Below are 17766 nucleotides of genomic sequence, written 5' to 3'. Positions count from 1 at the left end.
GGGGGTAAAAAAAAAAAATAGGTATGTGATAAATTTGAGGCACCTTTTAGCACTGTAAAATCAAAGTTCTAAGCTGGTTTACTAGTAGTTCGAAGTAATATTGTATAACTCATTGACAACTGTGATCTTTCAGCGTAGTGTGCTAGACACCGCTTAGTTGATCTATAAATGTCAAAATCTGTCAAACTATCTTTTGTTTTATAAATTTTTCAATACAACCTGATATCGCCTCCACATTTCGCCTTTTCACTTTCTCCTCTTTTACCTTATTGCTGCATTTTATTACTTAAATGATGTAGGCGTAAACAGCATCCTGTGAAATAAAAAAAAACAACAACGAAAGAGAAGATTACTGTGCTTTAATTCTATATTGTGAGAATCCTCAATGTTAAGGAAAATAATAATAATAATAATCTTTATTATCCATAAGGAAATTTGTCTTAAAATGTGTGCATTACACCAAACAAAACATTATAACTATAGAACACCATAGTATAGGCTACATTCACACAAGACTCACTCAGAATTTAGGCTACATGTGAAATGTTTATATCAAGTATGCTAATCTCATGCAATGTAATTATCCAATATAACAACAAAAGAGTTTTTGTGTCTCTTTGTCTCTGCTGTATTGTATCTCTTTAGTGATGGTATGTGGTATTCAGTTTCCTAGTATAGAATAAAGTCGCGTGTTTATTGCGTAAAATAAGTAGCTAAAATTGCCGGAAAAAAATCCATGGTCGTCTTCAACCTATAGCCTCCCTTTCTACTACCGGATATAGCTTGTGCGCATTCACAACTATTTAACCCTATAGTAGCGTTTCTCAAAATGTGGGGCGCTTCCCCCTAAGGCGACTTTAAACTATCGGATGCGAAGCAAGCAACCAGAACTATTTAACATTATACAAATAAAATAAAAATAACCATATTAGAGTTTGTGATCTGTAGGTCAGATGGTGTAAAGGTCATCTGTTTTTTGTTTGTTTTTGTTTTTTGTGGCCGACGGTTAACGAGTTTGTCATGAGGCCATCACAACCACCAACCACCTTTACTTTGCGACGAAAGTCAGATACCCATTAAAGTTGGGTGGACTCTAAGGCGTCCTGAAAATCTCTAGTTAGCACAGCAACTTATGTACAAGGAGCAAGGGGGACAACTAAGCAGACGTACCATTTGAACTTTGGTTTAGTGCGCTTTATTTACATCCTCCGGGATGTTTATCATCCATGTTTTTTAGTCTTTCAAAGCCATCCTTTCCTCTCGCCTACATTGATGATTTTCATTGGCTGAAGAACTTCCGACATGTGGTTGAGTGACGTGAGACGATGCACCAGACACTGATGTTGTCGCCTTGGACTCTCGTGACAAGGTCTTTATAAACTACTAGTGTACTAGTGATGCTTCCACCAACTTGGCACGCACACAAGATTCAAGTTTTGGGAAAAGGATATGATTTAATTAATAAACAACTTCTAATTGTTTTCTTGTACCCTATTTTATATGCCTAGGTTTTTAGCGAAAAGATTTTTTTCTTCTTCTTCGTTCTCATTGTTATGTTGGAGCGTTCAGATGACTAGACCAATACATGAGATGAACTGCGCAGTGGTTTCCAAATCAGGGAGCTCTCCATATAGTTTTCTTTCTATTGAGGTGTTTTGGGGCCAGTGTCTTGTACGGGCTTCTTGGTAAAGAGAGCAGTTTTGGAGGACATGGTTAGCATTCTCTGTTGACACTCCACATGGGCAGATTTCACTGGTTCCAATTTTGAGCTTCCGGTACATATGTTGTCTCATTCTGTTGTGTCTGGTCCTGAGTCGAAAGATTAGACATTGAGCGAAAAGATGAATGGCTCAAATCTGTTGTGATCTCTTAAATTAATCTTACATAGATCTCTACTTATAACAAGAAAAACAAAAAACACTTTAAAGAACAATAACAAAAGAAAAGCTTATATGTAGTGTAGTTGTATCACTAAGTTTGGATCAGTCATGTCATAGATCTAAACTAACAATAATAAATCTGTGCTATTAGAAATGTTTGTATCAACTGTTTTTGTTTAGCGCAATTTCATGCTTTGAGCCAACACATTAACCACTGTACTAGAGAAGTGATTATGAAAACTAGATGGCCTTAAACTTATCTATTTTTAATTTCAAACTTTAAAGTATAAAGGTGACTAATTCAACTAATACCACCTTATCACTCAAGTACAATTTCTATCCCTTGTTCGAAATATCAAACAAAATAATTCATTACCATTAGTCAGCTAACTAATAAGTTATTTTTTAAAAATGATTTTTGTTTTGTCAGGTAAAAGAAATAATTGTGCAAAATTGGGTGTGGGAGATATAACGTACAAACTTTTGACCAGAAGGTCAGACAGACCGACCCACTTCAGAATACGGTGCCACAGCTTGGGGCTCAGCAGCCAAAACCAACTTACAGAAAATAGACAAGGTACAAGATGTAGGACTAAGGAAAATGACAGAACCAATAAAAGCAACACAAAATCGCTGCCCTGGTTTCTTTAAATGAAAGGAGAGAAAAAAAATGTCCCAATTCAGTAAAATGGAAACCTTAGAGAGGCGCCCACTCAAATCCAAAATCCACAAGACTGGCACCCAAAACCGGCTAAAAAGAACTCATTTCGTTCAGGAATCACAGAACCTTAAAAAGAAATACCAACTAGGAAAGATAACCCTTGAGTCAACAAGTGCTACACACACACAATAAGAAACAGCATAAAAAAACGTAACCAAAAAAAAAATATCCCATCACAAGCAAACAACACTAAAAGAATTATTGAACTCTTTTTCTAAAAACCCATTACCCCAACAACCAATGGGTCAGAGTTTACACAGACTGATCCTCTCAAAAATCAAACACAAATGGAGGAACTGACATACTAATATATTGTTATTGTGCAAAGAAAATGTTCGCGAAGTCACTTATAAAGACCTAACACAAGAGGATATGTACGTATGGCAGATAATTAAAAGATCTTTTTTTTTTTAATATACAGTATACAAGACAGGCTAGGAGAAGTTTATGACTATCTATACACTAAACATACAGTAGGCCTACACAAGACAACCATTAGAGAATTTTAAGAACCTCTGTAGTCTACACACTGAAGGAATTAAATACGCTCGTGTCACATGGTAATGTTAGCTAATAGGTCAGCCCCTATTCAATCACCTCTATATCAGGATCAGCTTTTAAGCTAATACTAGCAAACTCCTCTTAGGGACCACAGTAGTGTGGGCCGCAAAGAGTGGCATAAGTATTGCAACACCAGGTAGGTCTACATATCCATTGATTTAGTCCTTTTGTTTTCAATATTTTACAATATTGTATATATTATATATATTTAGTGTGGATCTACTTTAAATTGGAACAAAACGGACCTCACTGGACTATAAATAAAAAAAAAACACTTTATAAAGACCAGTGTCCTGCTACTATACAGCACTTTATGTTCAGCAATCTAATTGGTTATTTATTTGTATTTCTTTTGGTAATTGATTCTTGCTTTATTAGGTACAAGAAATAATTGTGCAAAATTTAAACTTGATCCGAGATTGAGTGTGAGAGACAAAACGTGTACAAACTTTTGACCAGACTGTTTGTGTGTGTGTCTGAAAAAAGGGGGGGGGTCTCTTTTTTGAGACGTGAATAAATGAAAGCCTCTTAAAAGTGTCACTCTTCAATCAGAAAGAAAAAAATGTAACAACTTTACTTCTGCGTGAAAATGTCATCATTTGTGTTTTATCTCCCTTTCTTCCTTGACGTCTTATCTGACCAAGGCCTACATCACTTTTTTTTCCCCTAACCTTGTCTGTATTTTTTAGTTCGGTATGCAAAAAAAATAAATGATCACTTCAGAGCATGTCTCACTTGACGTCATTTCACCTACTGAATTTGAAGCGGTTCTTAATTTATTTTTTTTTAATGACAGCCCCTTATCACTCAAAACATTGTTGTGTCAGTAAGTATACTGATATCGATAGCTTGATTAATTAATTACGACTAATTAAATGGTTACTTTTTATTCATTAATTCTTGTGTTGACGTCGACACTGAATAATTGTGCAAAGTTTTAACTTGATCTAAGAATGAGAAGCAGGAGAAATAACCTGTAATATACCCTACTCAGACAGACCCAGACAGACAGAGTAAGCTTAAAAAGCTTTGTAAAAAGTATGTCAGCAAAATATTCAGACTAACGGCTTAATTATAAATAGTAAGTAGAAATTCGCCGAAACCAATGAAGCATGCAAAATATAGTTTCTCTTTTTATCGCGTTCTTGAAAGGACTATCGCCTTCCGGAATTTCCCAATGTAAGACTTTATTGGTTCAAGAGTTTAATAAATTTATGTTCAGGAATATTTTGCGCATCGTCTTCTAAGTCTAGATCTAAATGGGATCATTGGAATATTCTAAAGTGTTCTAGATCTAGATCTAGACATTCGCTAAACCGGGATTTTTTCTCATGGGTAGGGGTAACAGATGTTCCATTGCTTTTTAAACTAACATTCATTAATTTTTAAAGAGAACAACAATCGCTCTAGAAGTTATATAAAGAGGTGTTGCGTTTTAAAAAAAAAAAGTTGTTTAAAATGTTTTTTCTTGTTCAAGTTTGAAAATAGAAAGTATAATGAAAAAAAACGTGTTGCTGTTATTGAGGCTGTGTTTAAAGTTGGAGTTCTAAACGTTGTGATTAAAGACTGTGTCATTCTCTCCTTTCTATGAGATCGTTTCATTATGTAGCATTTTGGCTCATCTTTTACTTTAGAACCTCTTATCACCATAAACACGTTCCGCTTAAGTTTAGAACCGCCGCTCAGCAATGAGACGTCTAGGCTTTCATCGACTTCATCGTTCACGGAAGTTGCATTCTTTATTCATTGAAACTTTAGTTCCCAGTTAAATTGGATTTCTAGTGTGTCGTCCTTTTTTTTTATTTTTTTGCAGAAAATTGACGTCGACCCCTTTCTCTCTCTCTCTCTCTCTTTCTCTCTCTCCACATCGCACACAACACTCCTATCCCTTTAAAAAAAAATCACTGCTGCCCCCTTCTCGCTTGACTATATAATGAGAAGGCAAGAGACTAGAGTCATAAGGTCAAATGGTAACTGGATAAACCAGGATGTAATATTGATCCCGTGAAGACCCGCTATCTGTTGTTTTTTTTTAATACAAACACAAAGCTCTGTCCCGAGGATATAGATTCAGTGGTCGTGTGTGTGTGTGTGCGTGTGTCATGTTTTCATCCATACTGTAAGAACAAGGGAACTAGACGCTGTAAATAGACATTATTTCTTGCTATTGGCGGATACTCAACAACTAATTGGCTATATAGGTAGGTAATATGTTGCAAAGTTGTTGCTTTAAGCCGATTTATTAAGTATTGATAGTAGTTCTAATTTTTTTTTTTGTAAACTTATGAGTTACACAAGCAAAATAAAAGAAATACTTTTAAAAACAACTTTCTAAGGGGAAAAACTGTATATTTATAAACATAATTGTCAATACTGTTATTTTTATTTCCCTTACTATATTACTAAGTTAATTAAGATAATTAATTAGTTAATTAATTTTATTTTGATTGATTCATATTTTGTTAGGAACAATAAATAATTGAGAGCTAAGTTTCAACTCGATCCGAGAATGGGCAGTGGGAGAAATAACGAGATCAAACTTTGTACCAACAGACAGACAGAATGAGTTGATAGAAGCTTTATAAAACAACAACTTACTTACTTAGACTTAGGTCCTCCCGCGCCGTTCGGCGCATTGGGCGGCAAGCTGTCTCCATAATGATCTGTCACTGGCAATGTCTGAAGCCTCTTCCCATCTGGTGTCCACTGTTCTGAGGTCCTCCATGAAGGTGTGTCGCCAGGTAATACGAGGACGTCCCTGTTTGCGCTTTCCTCGTTTTGGCTTCCATGTTATCGCAACTCTTGGTGTGCGTAATTCATTTTGACGTAGAACATGTCCCGCAAACCTCATGCGACGCTCAGTCACAACCTCACTAAGTGTTCGACTCCCAGTTCGGCAAAGGATTTCCTTGTTTGAGATCCGGTCTGTGTAACTGACTCCTAAAATCCGTCTCAGCCATCTCTGTTGAGCCACATTTAGTCTTTTCTCAATTTTGACAGATGACTTCCACGTCTCACATGCATATGTAGCAGTTGGAATGACGATTGTGTTGAGAAGGTGTATTTTTGTCTCGAGTCCAATGGCTTGGCTAGTCCAAATAGGCTGCAGCCTTTGGAAAATGCTCCCTGCCTTTCCTATTCGGCACGCTACATCATGGTAAGCATCTCCATCATTTGTTATGATGCTGCCAAGGTACGTGAACTTGTCCAGCTCTTCAAGCTTTGACTCGCCAAGTCTGACGGGGACACCCTTTGCCTTATATCCCACTCGCATAATTTTAGTCTTATCCAAGTTTATGCGGAGGCCAATTTTGGGTGCCTCTCTGTCTAGGCTCTCCGTCATTTCTTGAATGCATTTATTTGTAGCCCCGAGTAGTGCAACATCATCAGCAAAGTCCAAGTCCGTCAATCGGAGTTGTTCATGCCATGGAATGCCAAAGGCAGTCTGGTTCATTGCTCTCCTCATTATGTAGTCGATGGCTAGGAGGAAAAGGAAGGGAGATAAGATGCACCCCTGTCTCACACCTGTCTCGATTGTAAAAAACTCTGTTGTTCCCTCTTCTGTTTTAATGCAGCAACTAGACTGACTGTAAAGGTGTCGTAGGATCTGGACGAATTTTTCTGGTATACCGTATTCTCTAACTATTTTCCATAGTGATTCTCGGTGGACACTATCAAACGCTTTTTTGAAGTCCACGAAACTGATCGTTAGCCGTTGTTGGTACTCAAAACTTTGTTCTATGATATTTCGTAAAACGAAAATCTGCTCTGTACATGATCTGCCTCTTCGGAAACCTGCTTGTTCTTCTCTGAGCCTTTCATCTACAGACTGTTGAAGCCGTCTCAACAAAACAGTGCTGAAAACTTTGCCTGGGACAGAGAGGAGAGTAATGCCCCTCCAGTTGTTACAGTCTGCCAAGTTGCCCTTTTTTGGAAGCTTTACAATCACTCCCTTTTGCCAGTCCTCTGGGACTTTTGAAGTTCGCCAACAGAGATTTAAGAGATCAGTCATTCTGTTAACAATGCACTGTCCCCCATATTTTAGCATTTCTGCTGATATCATGTCTAGTCCTGGTGCTTTGTTATTATTTAGCACTGCAATGGCCATGGTAACCTCCTCAGCAGTTATTGGGTCTGTCTTGACCTTGAGATCATTGTCTGGAGAGGGGTCCTTGAATATGTAAGTTATGTCTGGCGACAGTTGGTTAAGGGTCTCTTTAAAGTGCTCTACCCATCTTGCATCCTGTTCTTCTTTCGTTAACAAAGTTTTGCCTTGCTTGTCTTTTATTTGTGCCCCATGTCCACTCTTTGCTCCAGTGAGATCTCGGACAATACGATGGAGGGTTTTTGTGTCATTTCTGCTTGCAGCTGCTTGTGCCTCTTGTCCCTTCTGCTCAATCCAGTCCCGTTTATCTTGCCGACAGCTTCTCTTTACTTTCAGATCTGCTTCCCTATAGGCTTCTTCCGCTAGGCTGCGATCCTGTGTTTCATTTTTCTGATCTCGTCTACGTTTGGCCTCTTTCCTCTCATCTATCAATTTCCATGTTCTGTCTTGTATCCACCGTTCCTTGTATGAACCTCGCCTCCTTCCGATAACTTCTTCTGCGCACCCAATAGTGGTATCTTTGAAGTTGGCCCACTCTTCTTCAAGGGTCAATATATCTGCAAGAGCCTCAAAGCGGTTCGTTAGTTTCAATTGGAACTGTGCTGCAGTATTGCCGTCTTTAAGCTTCTCTACATTAAATGGGCGGGGTCGTGTGGCTCGTTTTGGTTGGCGTTTCAATCGGAGCTTACATTTGCCACTGACAAGGTAGTGGTCTGAGCCGATATCAGCTCCTCTGCGGGTCCGCACGTCTAACAGAGATGACCTCCATCGTTTGGAGATGCAAATGTACTCTATCTCGTTGAAGGTTTCCCCATTTGGTGATCGCCATGTTTTTTTTGTGTATTTGTTTGTGCTTAAAATATGTGTTTCCAATTGAAAGGCTGTTGGATGCGCAGAGAGAAATCAAACGCTCGCCATTATCACTGATGTTTTCTGCAGAGCCATATGGTCCCATTACATATTCAAAGCCAGTTCGGTTGGGATTGATTTTGGCATTAAAATCTCCCATCAGTAGAATTAGGTCGTGAGTAGGTGTTTCATCAAGAGTGGTTTGTAGTTGATTATAGAACTGATCTTTGATGGTATCTTCTGCATCCTCTGTAGGGGCATAAGCTTGGATGGTAGTGACTTTAATTTGCTTTGTTTGGAGTCGAGCTGTAATGATGCGGTCACTGATCGGCTTCCAAGCAATTAGCGCTGAAGCTGCTATTTTAGACATGATGATTCCTACACCACCAATGTGCTCCTTGTCATGTCCTGAATATATTATTGTCTTGCCATCATTGATAATTTTTCCACTTGACGTCCACCGCATCTCGCAGATCCCAAGGATGTTTAGCCGATAAGAGTCAAACTCTCTTAAAAGTTGGGCCAGTTTACCGCATTGATTCAGGGTTCTTACATTCCACGTGCCTATAAGAGTCGGTTTCCTTGCGTTGAAAGGCTTGCCATGTATCGGGTATTGGACTTCCAGTTGGCTTTGATCCAACACCGTCATCAGGGTTTGGCCGCCCTCGCCGCATGTATAGTTTTCATTATGTGTCGAGTTTGCCGTTTCTGTAGCAATAGTGGTTTTACAGGGTGGGGTCGCTAGCCCCACGCCAAACCCTCCTCCTTTCTCACCCGGGCTTGGGACCGGCATACGGCGGAGTTAAACAACAACAACAACAACAAAAACAACAGAGATAATATTGAGAATTATTTATGTTATGCCCCATTTTTTATGACATAATGACACTCTCTTAATGATAGGAGTTAAAGTGCATGCTTATGGTTAAATTGAAATACCAACTATTTTAGCTGATAAAACGTTTTCACTTTGGAGATTGTCACGAGAAACTAAACAATGTCAAGGACGCTTCAAACTCGCCAAATAAATAAAAGGTACAAATAGTAGAGCTACAAAAATGTATTCTGATTAGCTAAAAATTGCACCTATATTATCACGTAACTTTAAGAAAACAGCTTATCAGCACTTGTATGTTACACCGGATACTCCTAAAAGCTTGCTATTTATAGGTTTTCCGACATGTCTGAAAATCTCCAATATAAATCTAATAATAAATTATTGTTAAAATATAACCTTTAGTTGAAGAATACTGTTGCTGGGCAGAGCCTAGAAATAGTTCAAAGCTTTAAGTACCCTGGAACTGTGTTAGACAATACATTAAAGTGTATTGCAAACACATATTACATCACACAAAAACCGGCAACGAAGATAAAGGCTACTAAGAAACATTACCTCCTTTAATGTTAGCTAAAAGCCTTGTCCAAGTTTTACCATGCTCACATCTGCAGTAATTTAAGTAATCACTGCCTAGTGCCTGGTATGGCAATCTGAAAAAACTATATTTTTTTTTAATAAAAGTGTAAATGCTGCTAGTAAGATCATATGGCTCCTTTTGTCTGGAAGACAATGGATACTCCCAGATGAGTCACTGGTTTTGGTTTCGTCTTGAGACGGGGCAGAATCTGGTGTGGCTAATCAAGCTTATTCTATTGCGGAAGACTTTGCCACAATTCGTGCATGTGTATGCATCTGATTCAGGGTTAGCTGACAGAGCAGCTTTCTTTTTTTCCCTCTTGATTAAGGCCGCTTCGTTTCTTTTGCTCTCAGCGAGGATCGTCCGAGCACGCACAGTCTGTCTCCATGCACTCCGGTCTTTGGCTATGTTTTCCCACATACTTTCGTTGATGTCTGTGGCTCTCTTGTCTTGCTTGCAGACATCTCTCTAGGTTAGTCTTGAACGGCCCTTGGGTCTGACTCCCTCCATAAGCTCAGCATATAAGATATCTTTCTGGATTCTACCATCTGGCATACGGGTGACATGTCCGAGCCAGCGTAGTCTTCTTTGTGTTAGGAAAGCATACATGCTGTTCATATTGGCTAATCTCAAAACTTCCTGATGGAGACATTGTCCCTCCAAGAGATGCGCATTATGCGTCTCAGGCAGTGCAAGTGGAAACTATTCAATCTGTGCTCTTGGTACATGTATGTTGACCAGTTTTCACTGCCATAAAGAAGAGTGCTCACAACACAGGCATTGTAGACTAGAATTTTGGTTGCTGTGGTCAATTTGGCATTTTCCCAGACGCGCTTGGAGAATTTTTCACATTCACTTTCACCTATCCTTTGGTCTGCTGGACCGCTGGGGCACCACACAAGATCTGTCAACCTTCTTTCTCCATTCTTCTCTGTCATTTGTCTTTGATAGAATTTCATTCTGATGTTCTTTTTAAAAATATTGAATCGTGTGTCGTTCCATTGAAGGATAAGATAATAATACTGGTACATAGATTGATATGTATTAAAGTCATGTAAATGAGGTCGTGACAAGTGGGTGCAGAAAAGGCTTCTTGACAGAAAGCTTTATAAACATGAAGAAAACAAATAGTTCCGATGAATCAATTGTGACAATTAAGTACTAGTTTGCCGCTACCTGTAATATCGAAACGTATGTCCTAATTTCCGTAATGCTACGTTTATGAGTAAAATAAATTTTGTAAACCCCGCGCATTTGTATACCCCACAGCGCTGCCATCCGTTTGTGAAAACGGGTATAACCCTTGGGTTAAATGCGCGAAAATACGTTACACAGTCATTCGTTTATATCTCACCACACAAGCTTTAGACACGCCTACATCTTCAAATAATGTCAGTTCAAGAAATAAAACATCATTTCACACAAAGAGACATTCTGATGATGCTGGCAGCTGACTGCCAAAGTCCAAGAAATAAACTTGTTATTAGTTCTCAAAGATTTTTCAAGGTGTTAGCTCTGTCTTACTAAAAACTTCATGAGTATTTTTACCGAAGTCGCGGTGGCTGAGTGATAAAGCGCTTGGCTTCTCTCCCGGGTTCGAATATGATGATGACTGGAATTTTTAATTTCGGGATCTTTACGACGCCATTTAAAATGTTACAGTAAAATTCATCCAGATCTCCTTTGTTTTCATTCCCTCCAGATCTCCCTTGTTTTCATTCCCTCCAGATCTCCCTTGTTTTCATTCCCTCCAGATCTCCCTTGTTTTCATTCCCTCCAGATCTCCCTTGTTTTCATTCCCTCCAGATCTCCCTTGTTTTCATTCCCTCCAGATCTCCCTTGTTTTCATTCCCTCCAGATCTCCCTTGTTTTCATTCCCTCCAGATCTCCCTTGTTTTCATTCCCTCCAGATCTCCCTTGTTTTCATTCCCTCCAGATCTCCCTTGTTTTCATTCCCTCCAGATCTCCCTTGTTTTCATTCCCTCCAGATCTCACTTGTTTTCATTCCCTCCAGATCTCCCTTGTTTTCATTCCCTCCAGATCTCCCTTGTTTTCATTCCCTCCGTTCCACATGTTCCCCACTCGTCCAGAGAAATGATAGGATCATAGCGTAGTGAGAAAGTTAAAAGTATGAAATAACGCCAAACAAAAACAATGGGCAAAAATATTTCTACTCACACAGATTTATTATTGTTGGTCTGGATCTATTACAAATTTATTTACATGACTGATCCAAATTAGTTGATACAATTAAACTCCGTATAAGCTTTGTTTGTTTGTTTGAAGTATTTTTTATGTTTTTCTTTTTCTAACTTTGTTCTCCCCTTTTTTCTTCCAATCGTTCCCTCATTATCTCCCCTATAAGAACAAGAAACACATCTTCTTCTATCTCAATATATAATTCTCTTCTTCCCTCAAGAGTTTGGACGAGAAGCAAGAAGTAAAGGAAAGATCACTCTCTTATTTCTGCGGATAGTAACCCCACGAAATAACAAGAGGGGGTGGGGAGAACACGTGGGTTTCACACGTCGATACTGATGGCTGCGCGCTGGACTGTCAAACCCTACCCTCTCCCACCCATCCTTCATTATGCGGGAGATTTGGACTAAAAAGTTAACTCTGAAGGAACATCCGAAACATGTGAAACATTTTACAAACAAATATTTTACAAACACTAAATAGCAGCGCCGGACTTAAGCATTGTTGGGCCCTATTCGAAACAGATTTCGCGGGTTTGGGTAGGGAAGCGGACAATAAGTGAAATTTAGGAGTTTGAATTAGAAAATAAATTCGTCTATGCATTTTATTCATTCTTTACTACGTACAGAATTACTTTACGAGCCTTGCGTGTAGCAAAGTCATACAGTATATCATAATAACTCTGTTTCCTACACAGATCACGCTCAATAGCAAGAATTACCAAATGTTTCAATTTATCTTTAAGAACTGTTGACCTCAAGTAATTCTTCATGAGTTTGAGGTGCGAGAAGTTTCTTTCACCTGATTACACAATTTCGGGAGATTTCCAGGAGCTTCTGGTAAATCGACAGGAGAGTTATAAGTTATAAAATGGTTTAATTTAATAATTTATACACCTTGAATTAGCGCGGGGTCCTATGAAAGTGCGGATCCTTTGAAAGTGGGGGCCCACTGCCGTCGCATATGTTGCAGTGGCATAAGACCGGCCATGCAAAATAGCGGCCGCTGGTCGACTAGTAGAAAAATAAAACAATAGCAAAGCTTATACGAAGTGCAATTTTATCCAATAGTTTGGATCAGTCATGTAGGCTAATTAAGTTTGTAATAGATCTAGACCAACATCAGCGCCATTTCACGTTATTTCATATGTTGTATATATATATAAATGTGTTAGCAATCGTTTGGCTATATAAGACCTGTCAAGTAGTCCAGTCATCTATGTTCAGTCTATATTTATCTCCAAGAGAATGAATTGAAAACGACTGTGACTAATCATCTACCCCCACAGTTTTTTGTTTTTGTTCTGTTACCCCTCTTTTTTTTTTGACTCCATTGGTCTACTATGATCCCGCAGAGACCAGGATATGTTTAACTACTATATAAATATGTAAACTTCTATTCTTTTTATGTTTGAAATGCATATTTTGTATAAATAGGATCTGTTTAAATGGAGGTATAAAATTATCAATGCTACATTCTAACCAGTTGTTTCTAACTATGAATTAAATTCCAGTTCAACATTTATTTCTATTATTGGATTATACTTATTACAAACTTTATTAAAGGTGACTTAGTCTTATTGGTTTGGTTATATATGTTTTTTATTTTCAATCTATTCACAATTTTAAAATTATTTAAGGAAAAAAGCTTATATATATAATTAATATATATATGGTGCCGGTACTCTGTAATTGATTGCCTAATTTTTAACTACTATACGTTATATAACTAGTATACGTTAAAATACAAGAAAAGTAATACTTTTGTCCCCACATTCAAAAAGGTGCCGTCACAAAAAAAGCCCTGTATATAAATTTTGCACTTAAAGCCAAACTTTCTAACTCAACCAGTATTTTAATAATTTAAATATAGTCTATTGTTTGGGTGTTTGCATCCACTGAAATGTTCACCGTAGATTTAGTTTCCTTGGATCTAGTCTAACATGAGTCTTGGAGATACCATCCTTTAAAAGTTAACAGGTAACAAAAAAAAAAAAACTTAGAGGATTTCAATTTGATCTATACTGGAAGAGGAGGTGAATTCATAGGATGGGGGCGGGGGAGTGAATGTTAAGGCAGGGAAAATGGATTTATTTGTCATTGTTTGCTTTGCATTATTTACACGCGAAAATGATTTTCTATTTTTTTTAAACTAGCAATATAATGTTTGCAAGCCAATTAAGGGCAGCCACTGCTGCATGCTGAATGTTTAGCTGGGCATCATAGTGTGGAGTACTGGTAACTGTAGAGTCTATATTTGATCCTTGTCCGTATTGTAAGCCTCTCCTAACCGCTTTTAATAGCATATACAAAAGCGCTTGGCTTCCGAACCAGTGGCCCCAGGTTAGAATCCATGTAAAGACTGGGATTTTTAATTTCGGAATATTTTGATCTCCGAGTCCACACAGCTCTAATGGGTACCTGATATTAGTTGGGGAAAAGTAAAGGCGGTTGGTGATTACGCTCACCACATGACATCCTCGTTGACCCTGGTCCACAGAAACAGATGACCTCTGCCCTATAGATCGCAAGATTTGAAAGGAAAGCGTATACACAAAAGATACAAGTGTTTTAATTCGACATCATCTTTTTTTTTTAAATCAAACTGCAAATCACTTAACAATGCAATGACACGGTAGGCTGGGGGCTTTCCCTATGTAGGCCAATCCCAGCGATTAGACTGCGTGAAGAGTATGTGCTATGTCCTCGTGGTTTAAGATGTAGGTTAAGTCTGCTGCTATTCGTTTCTTAAACTGTTAACGTGTCGTGATTACTTTTCTTTGCCTGTTTATCCTGTTTTCTCAGTAGGATAAACAAATATCCTACATCCCCCATTATCTTTACTGTGTACCCCAACAGTACCAACCTGTCTGTCCTAGGCATACGGACACTTCAGGATGAGAAGCACTGACATTCAGCGTTCCCTATAACCATTTTTAAACGAAGAAATCGTTGAGCCCTAGATAACTGGATAGGTCTGGGTCCCAATGCCTCTTTCCCCCCACACCCTTAACCACACACACATGCCAACAAAACTTCAAATACGTGAAGTCCTCCCCCTCCTTTTTTTTTAAATTGGGCCCTGAAGAATCCTGTTTGCTCCCCCCCCCCGGCCTCGGGCCTGATGTTAGTATTAAAAGCCTTAACACTAACAAGCTCTATCATTCCTGTTCAACATGTACACCTAGTGGAATGAATCTATATTTCCCGGGGAAATTAATCTACTATTCTATTTAGTAGGAAGTATTTATGAAATTAAGTCCAAGTGGTTCATCAAAGGTTGATACATCAGGGTTGGAACATCAAGTTTGATACATACATAAGGGTTGGAACGTCAAGTTTTATACATCAGGGTTGGAACATCAAGTTTGATATATCAGGGTTGGAACATCAAGTTTGATACATCAGGGTTGGAACATCAAGTTTGATACATCATGGTTGGAACATCAACTTTGATACCTCAGGGTTGATACATCAGGGTTGGAACATCAAGTTTGATACATCAGGGTTGGAACATCAACTTTGATACCTCAGGGTTGATACATCAGGGTTGGAACATCAACTTTGATACCTCAGGGTTGATACATCAGGGTTGGAACATCAAGTTTGATACATACATAAGGGTTGGAACATCAAGTTTGATACATCAGGGTTGGAACATCAAGTTTGATACATCAGGGTTGGAACATCAAGTTTGATACATCAGGGTTGGAACATCAACTTTGATACCTCAGGGTTGATACATACATCAGGGTTGGAACATCAAGTTTGATACATCAGGGTTGGAACATCAACTTTGATATATCAGGGTTGATATATCAGGGTTGGAACAACAATTTTAATATATCAGGGTTGGTATATAAGGGTTGATACATCAGGGTTGGAATATCAGTTTGATATATCAGGGTTGATACATCAGGGTTGGAACATCAAATTTGATACATCAGGGTTGGAACATCAAGTTTGATACATCAGGGTTGGAACATCAAGTTTGATACCTCAGGGTTGATACATCAGGGTTGGAACATCAACGTTCATCATTCATATAATACGTTCTTAGGTTACTATTTTTTTTATGAAAGCTTCAGGCATGAAATATTTATCTGGACTAGGGTTTCCTTACAGCTTAAGCGTGATAGGAAGTTAATTCACTTGGCTTGAGAATTTCCCCTTTATTTGTTTCGTAACTGGATAAAAAGTCCAACCCATGCATCGCCACACTATACTTGGTTATCACAAGTAGGGAGTTGAACGACAACACTCTAAGTGGTTCATGGAAATAGTTCCTATTTTAATCGTACATAGTTCGCATAAGTAAAGATTTTGTTCTTAGCCTAATGTGCTTTGTCTGATTTTGGATATTTAATAAAATGGCATATGTCCAGGTAAGTCTGAAACATACTTTGAATAGTAACCTTCCTTATTTATTTTTACAAAGCTTATATCAACTCATTCAATCTATCTATCTCTGCCTGTCTGGTAAAAAGCTTGTTGAACTGATTTCACCCACACCCATTCTCGGATCAAGTACAAACTTTGCACAATTATTCATTGACATAGACAAGACATGAATCAATAAAAAAAAAGTAAATCAATTACAGGTAATTAATTATATTGTTTGATACCAACAAGGAAAATTGATCCTTCAGTATTCATAGATACGGCTAAATATGTAGAGTTTCCTCCCCTTAGTTAACTGAACACGCTATTTCTCCCATACACATTCTCGGATTAGGTTGAAACTTTAAAAAATTATTTATGGTCTTTAACCAAACAAGATTCAATGAAAAAAAAAACAATTATTGGTTATCAATTGGTTATCAATTAATATGTTTGATATCGAAAAAGGGAAATAACGTCTATATTATTGAGATATTTAGTTGTAAGCGTGGAGTTCTTTCCCTTGTATTAGCTTTGTTTTTGTGTGTTAATATATATATATATTGAATTGTGATTCATAATAGATTTTCGAGTGATTTAGACATAGACATAATGACATCGGTTGACATTACATTAATGAATTAAAACAAGAAAAAACATAAAAGTACTTTAAAATAACAGCAAAACTAATACGAAGCGTAATTCTATCTATTAGCTTGGACCAGTCATGTAATTAAATTTATAATTGACCTAGACCGACAACGATAAAGCTGTACGATTAGAAATATTTTTACCGCTTTTATTTAGCGCTATTTTATGCTTTTAGCTTTCTCAATACACTATGATTCTATCACTTACCTGGACCGGTTGGAAAAATAGGGGGGGGGGGGTAGATAAAGAAAGGAATTTCTGGGTGAATTTTATTGTAATCAGTTTTTAAAACCATTTCCAAAAAAAAAAAAAGGTGGGGAGGGGGGGTTGAGAACGACCTGAATTCAAACTCATGGTCCACGCCCACACAAGTCGACATACTCACCAATCTGCTAGTGAGGTGCCTATGACTAAACAAGATTGTTTAGTTATACAATGTTTCTTTCAATTTTAATTTAAAACGGTGACCGATAAAGGGAACTAATAGAGCGTGAAACACCACTTCCGTCAAGTAAAATTTCTTTCACTTCGAGATACCAAACAAATAATTAATTATTAATAGCTAATTAATTAATTGGTTAATAGATTTTTTTTGTGTTGTCAGGTAAAAGAAATAATTGTGCGAAAGTTCAGCTTGACCCGAGATTGGGTGTCGTAGAAATAACGTGTACAAACTTTTTACCAGACAGACAGACAGACCAAGTGAGTTGATCTAAGCTTTGTTATGACACAACAAAAAATAATACTATCTGTGTGTGTGTTCCAGGGTTTGGCTGTTAGCCGCATGGAAAACATGCACATTAAAAGACACGATGACTTCAGAACTAATGTCAAACGTCTGAGCGACGAAGAGGACGAAGACATGGGTACGAAATTTGGATCCAAAGCATCACTGGAAGGCAAACAAGACCAAGAAATGTAATGTATAGCTAGATCAACCAGTTCTTTAAATATTTATACAATACTTTGATTTTGTTTTAAGATGGGCAATCACGAGTTCAATTGT

The 17766-nt window shown here is 37.9% G+C and overlaps 1 protein-coding gene across 5 annotated transcripts in view; it reads left to right on the top strand.

The window, feature by feature from the left end:
* The first annotated feature begins 3149 nt into the window (after window positions 1–3149).
* Window positions 3150–17766, top strand: part of LOC106053764 (uncharacterized) — a 77949-nt gene continuing 63332 nt past the window's right edge. The window contains exons 1-2 of one of the 5 annotated variants that reach the window (XM_056028065.1): window positions 3150–3298; window positions 17527–17678. In XM_056028065.1, coding sequence (XP_055884040.1) covers window positions 17545–17678 — 134 coding nt within the window. In that variant the 5' untranslated portion in view covers window positions 3150–3298; window positions 17527–17544. Of the gene's footprint in view, window positions 3299–5135; window positions 5364–13162; window positions 13296–15959; window positions 16115–17526; window positions 17679–17766 lie in introns of those variants that run through there. The other 4 variants (XM_056028064.1, XM_056028062.1, XM_013209405.2 and 1 more) reach the window with 4 other exon arrangements.

The sequence above is a fragment of the Biomphalaria glabrata genome, chromosome 4 (assembly GCF_947242115.1).
Source record: "Biomphalaria glabrata chromosome 4, xgBioGlab47.1, whole genome shotgun sequence".
Classification (NCBI taxonomy): Eukaryota; Metazoa; Mollusca; class Gastropoda; family Planorbidae; genus Biomphalaria; species Biomphalaria glabrata.
The sequence above is the reverse complement of the archived record's forward strand: the minus strand, read 5'-3'. Positions and strand labels throughout refer to the sequence as shown.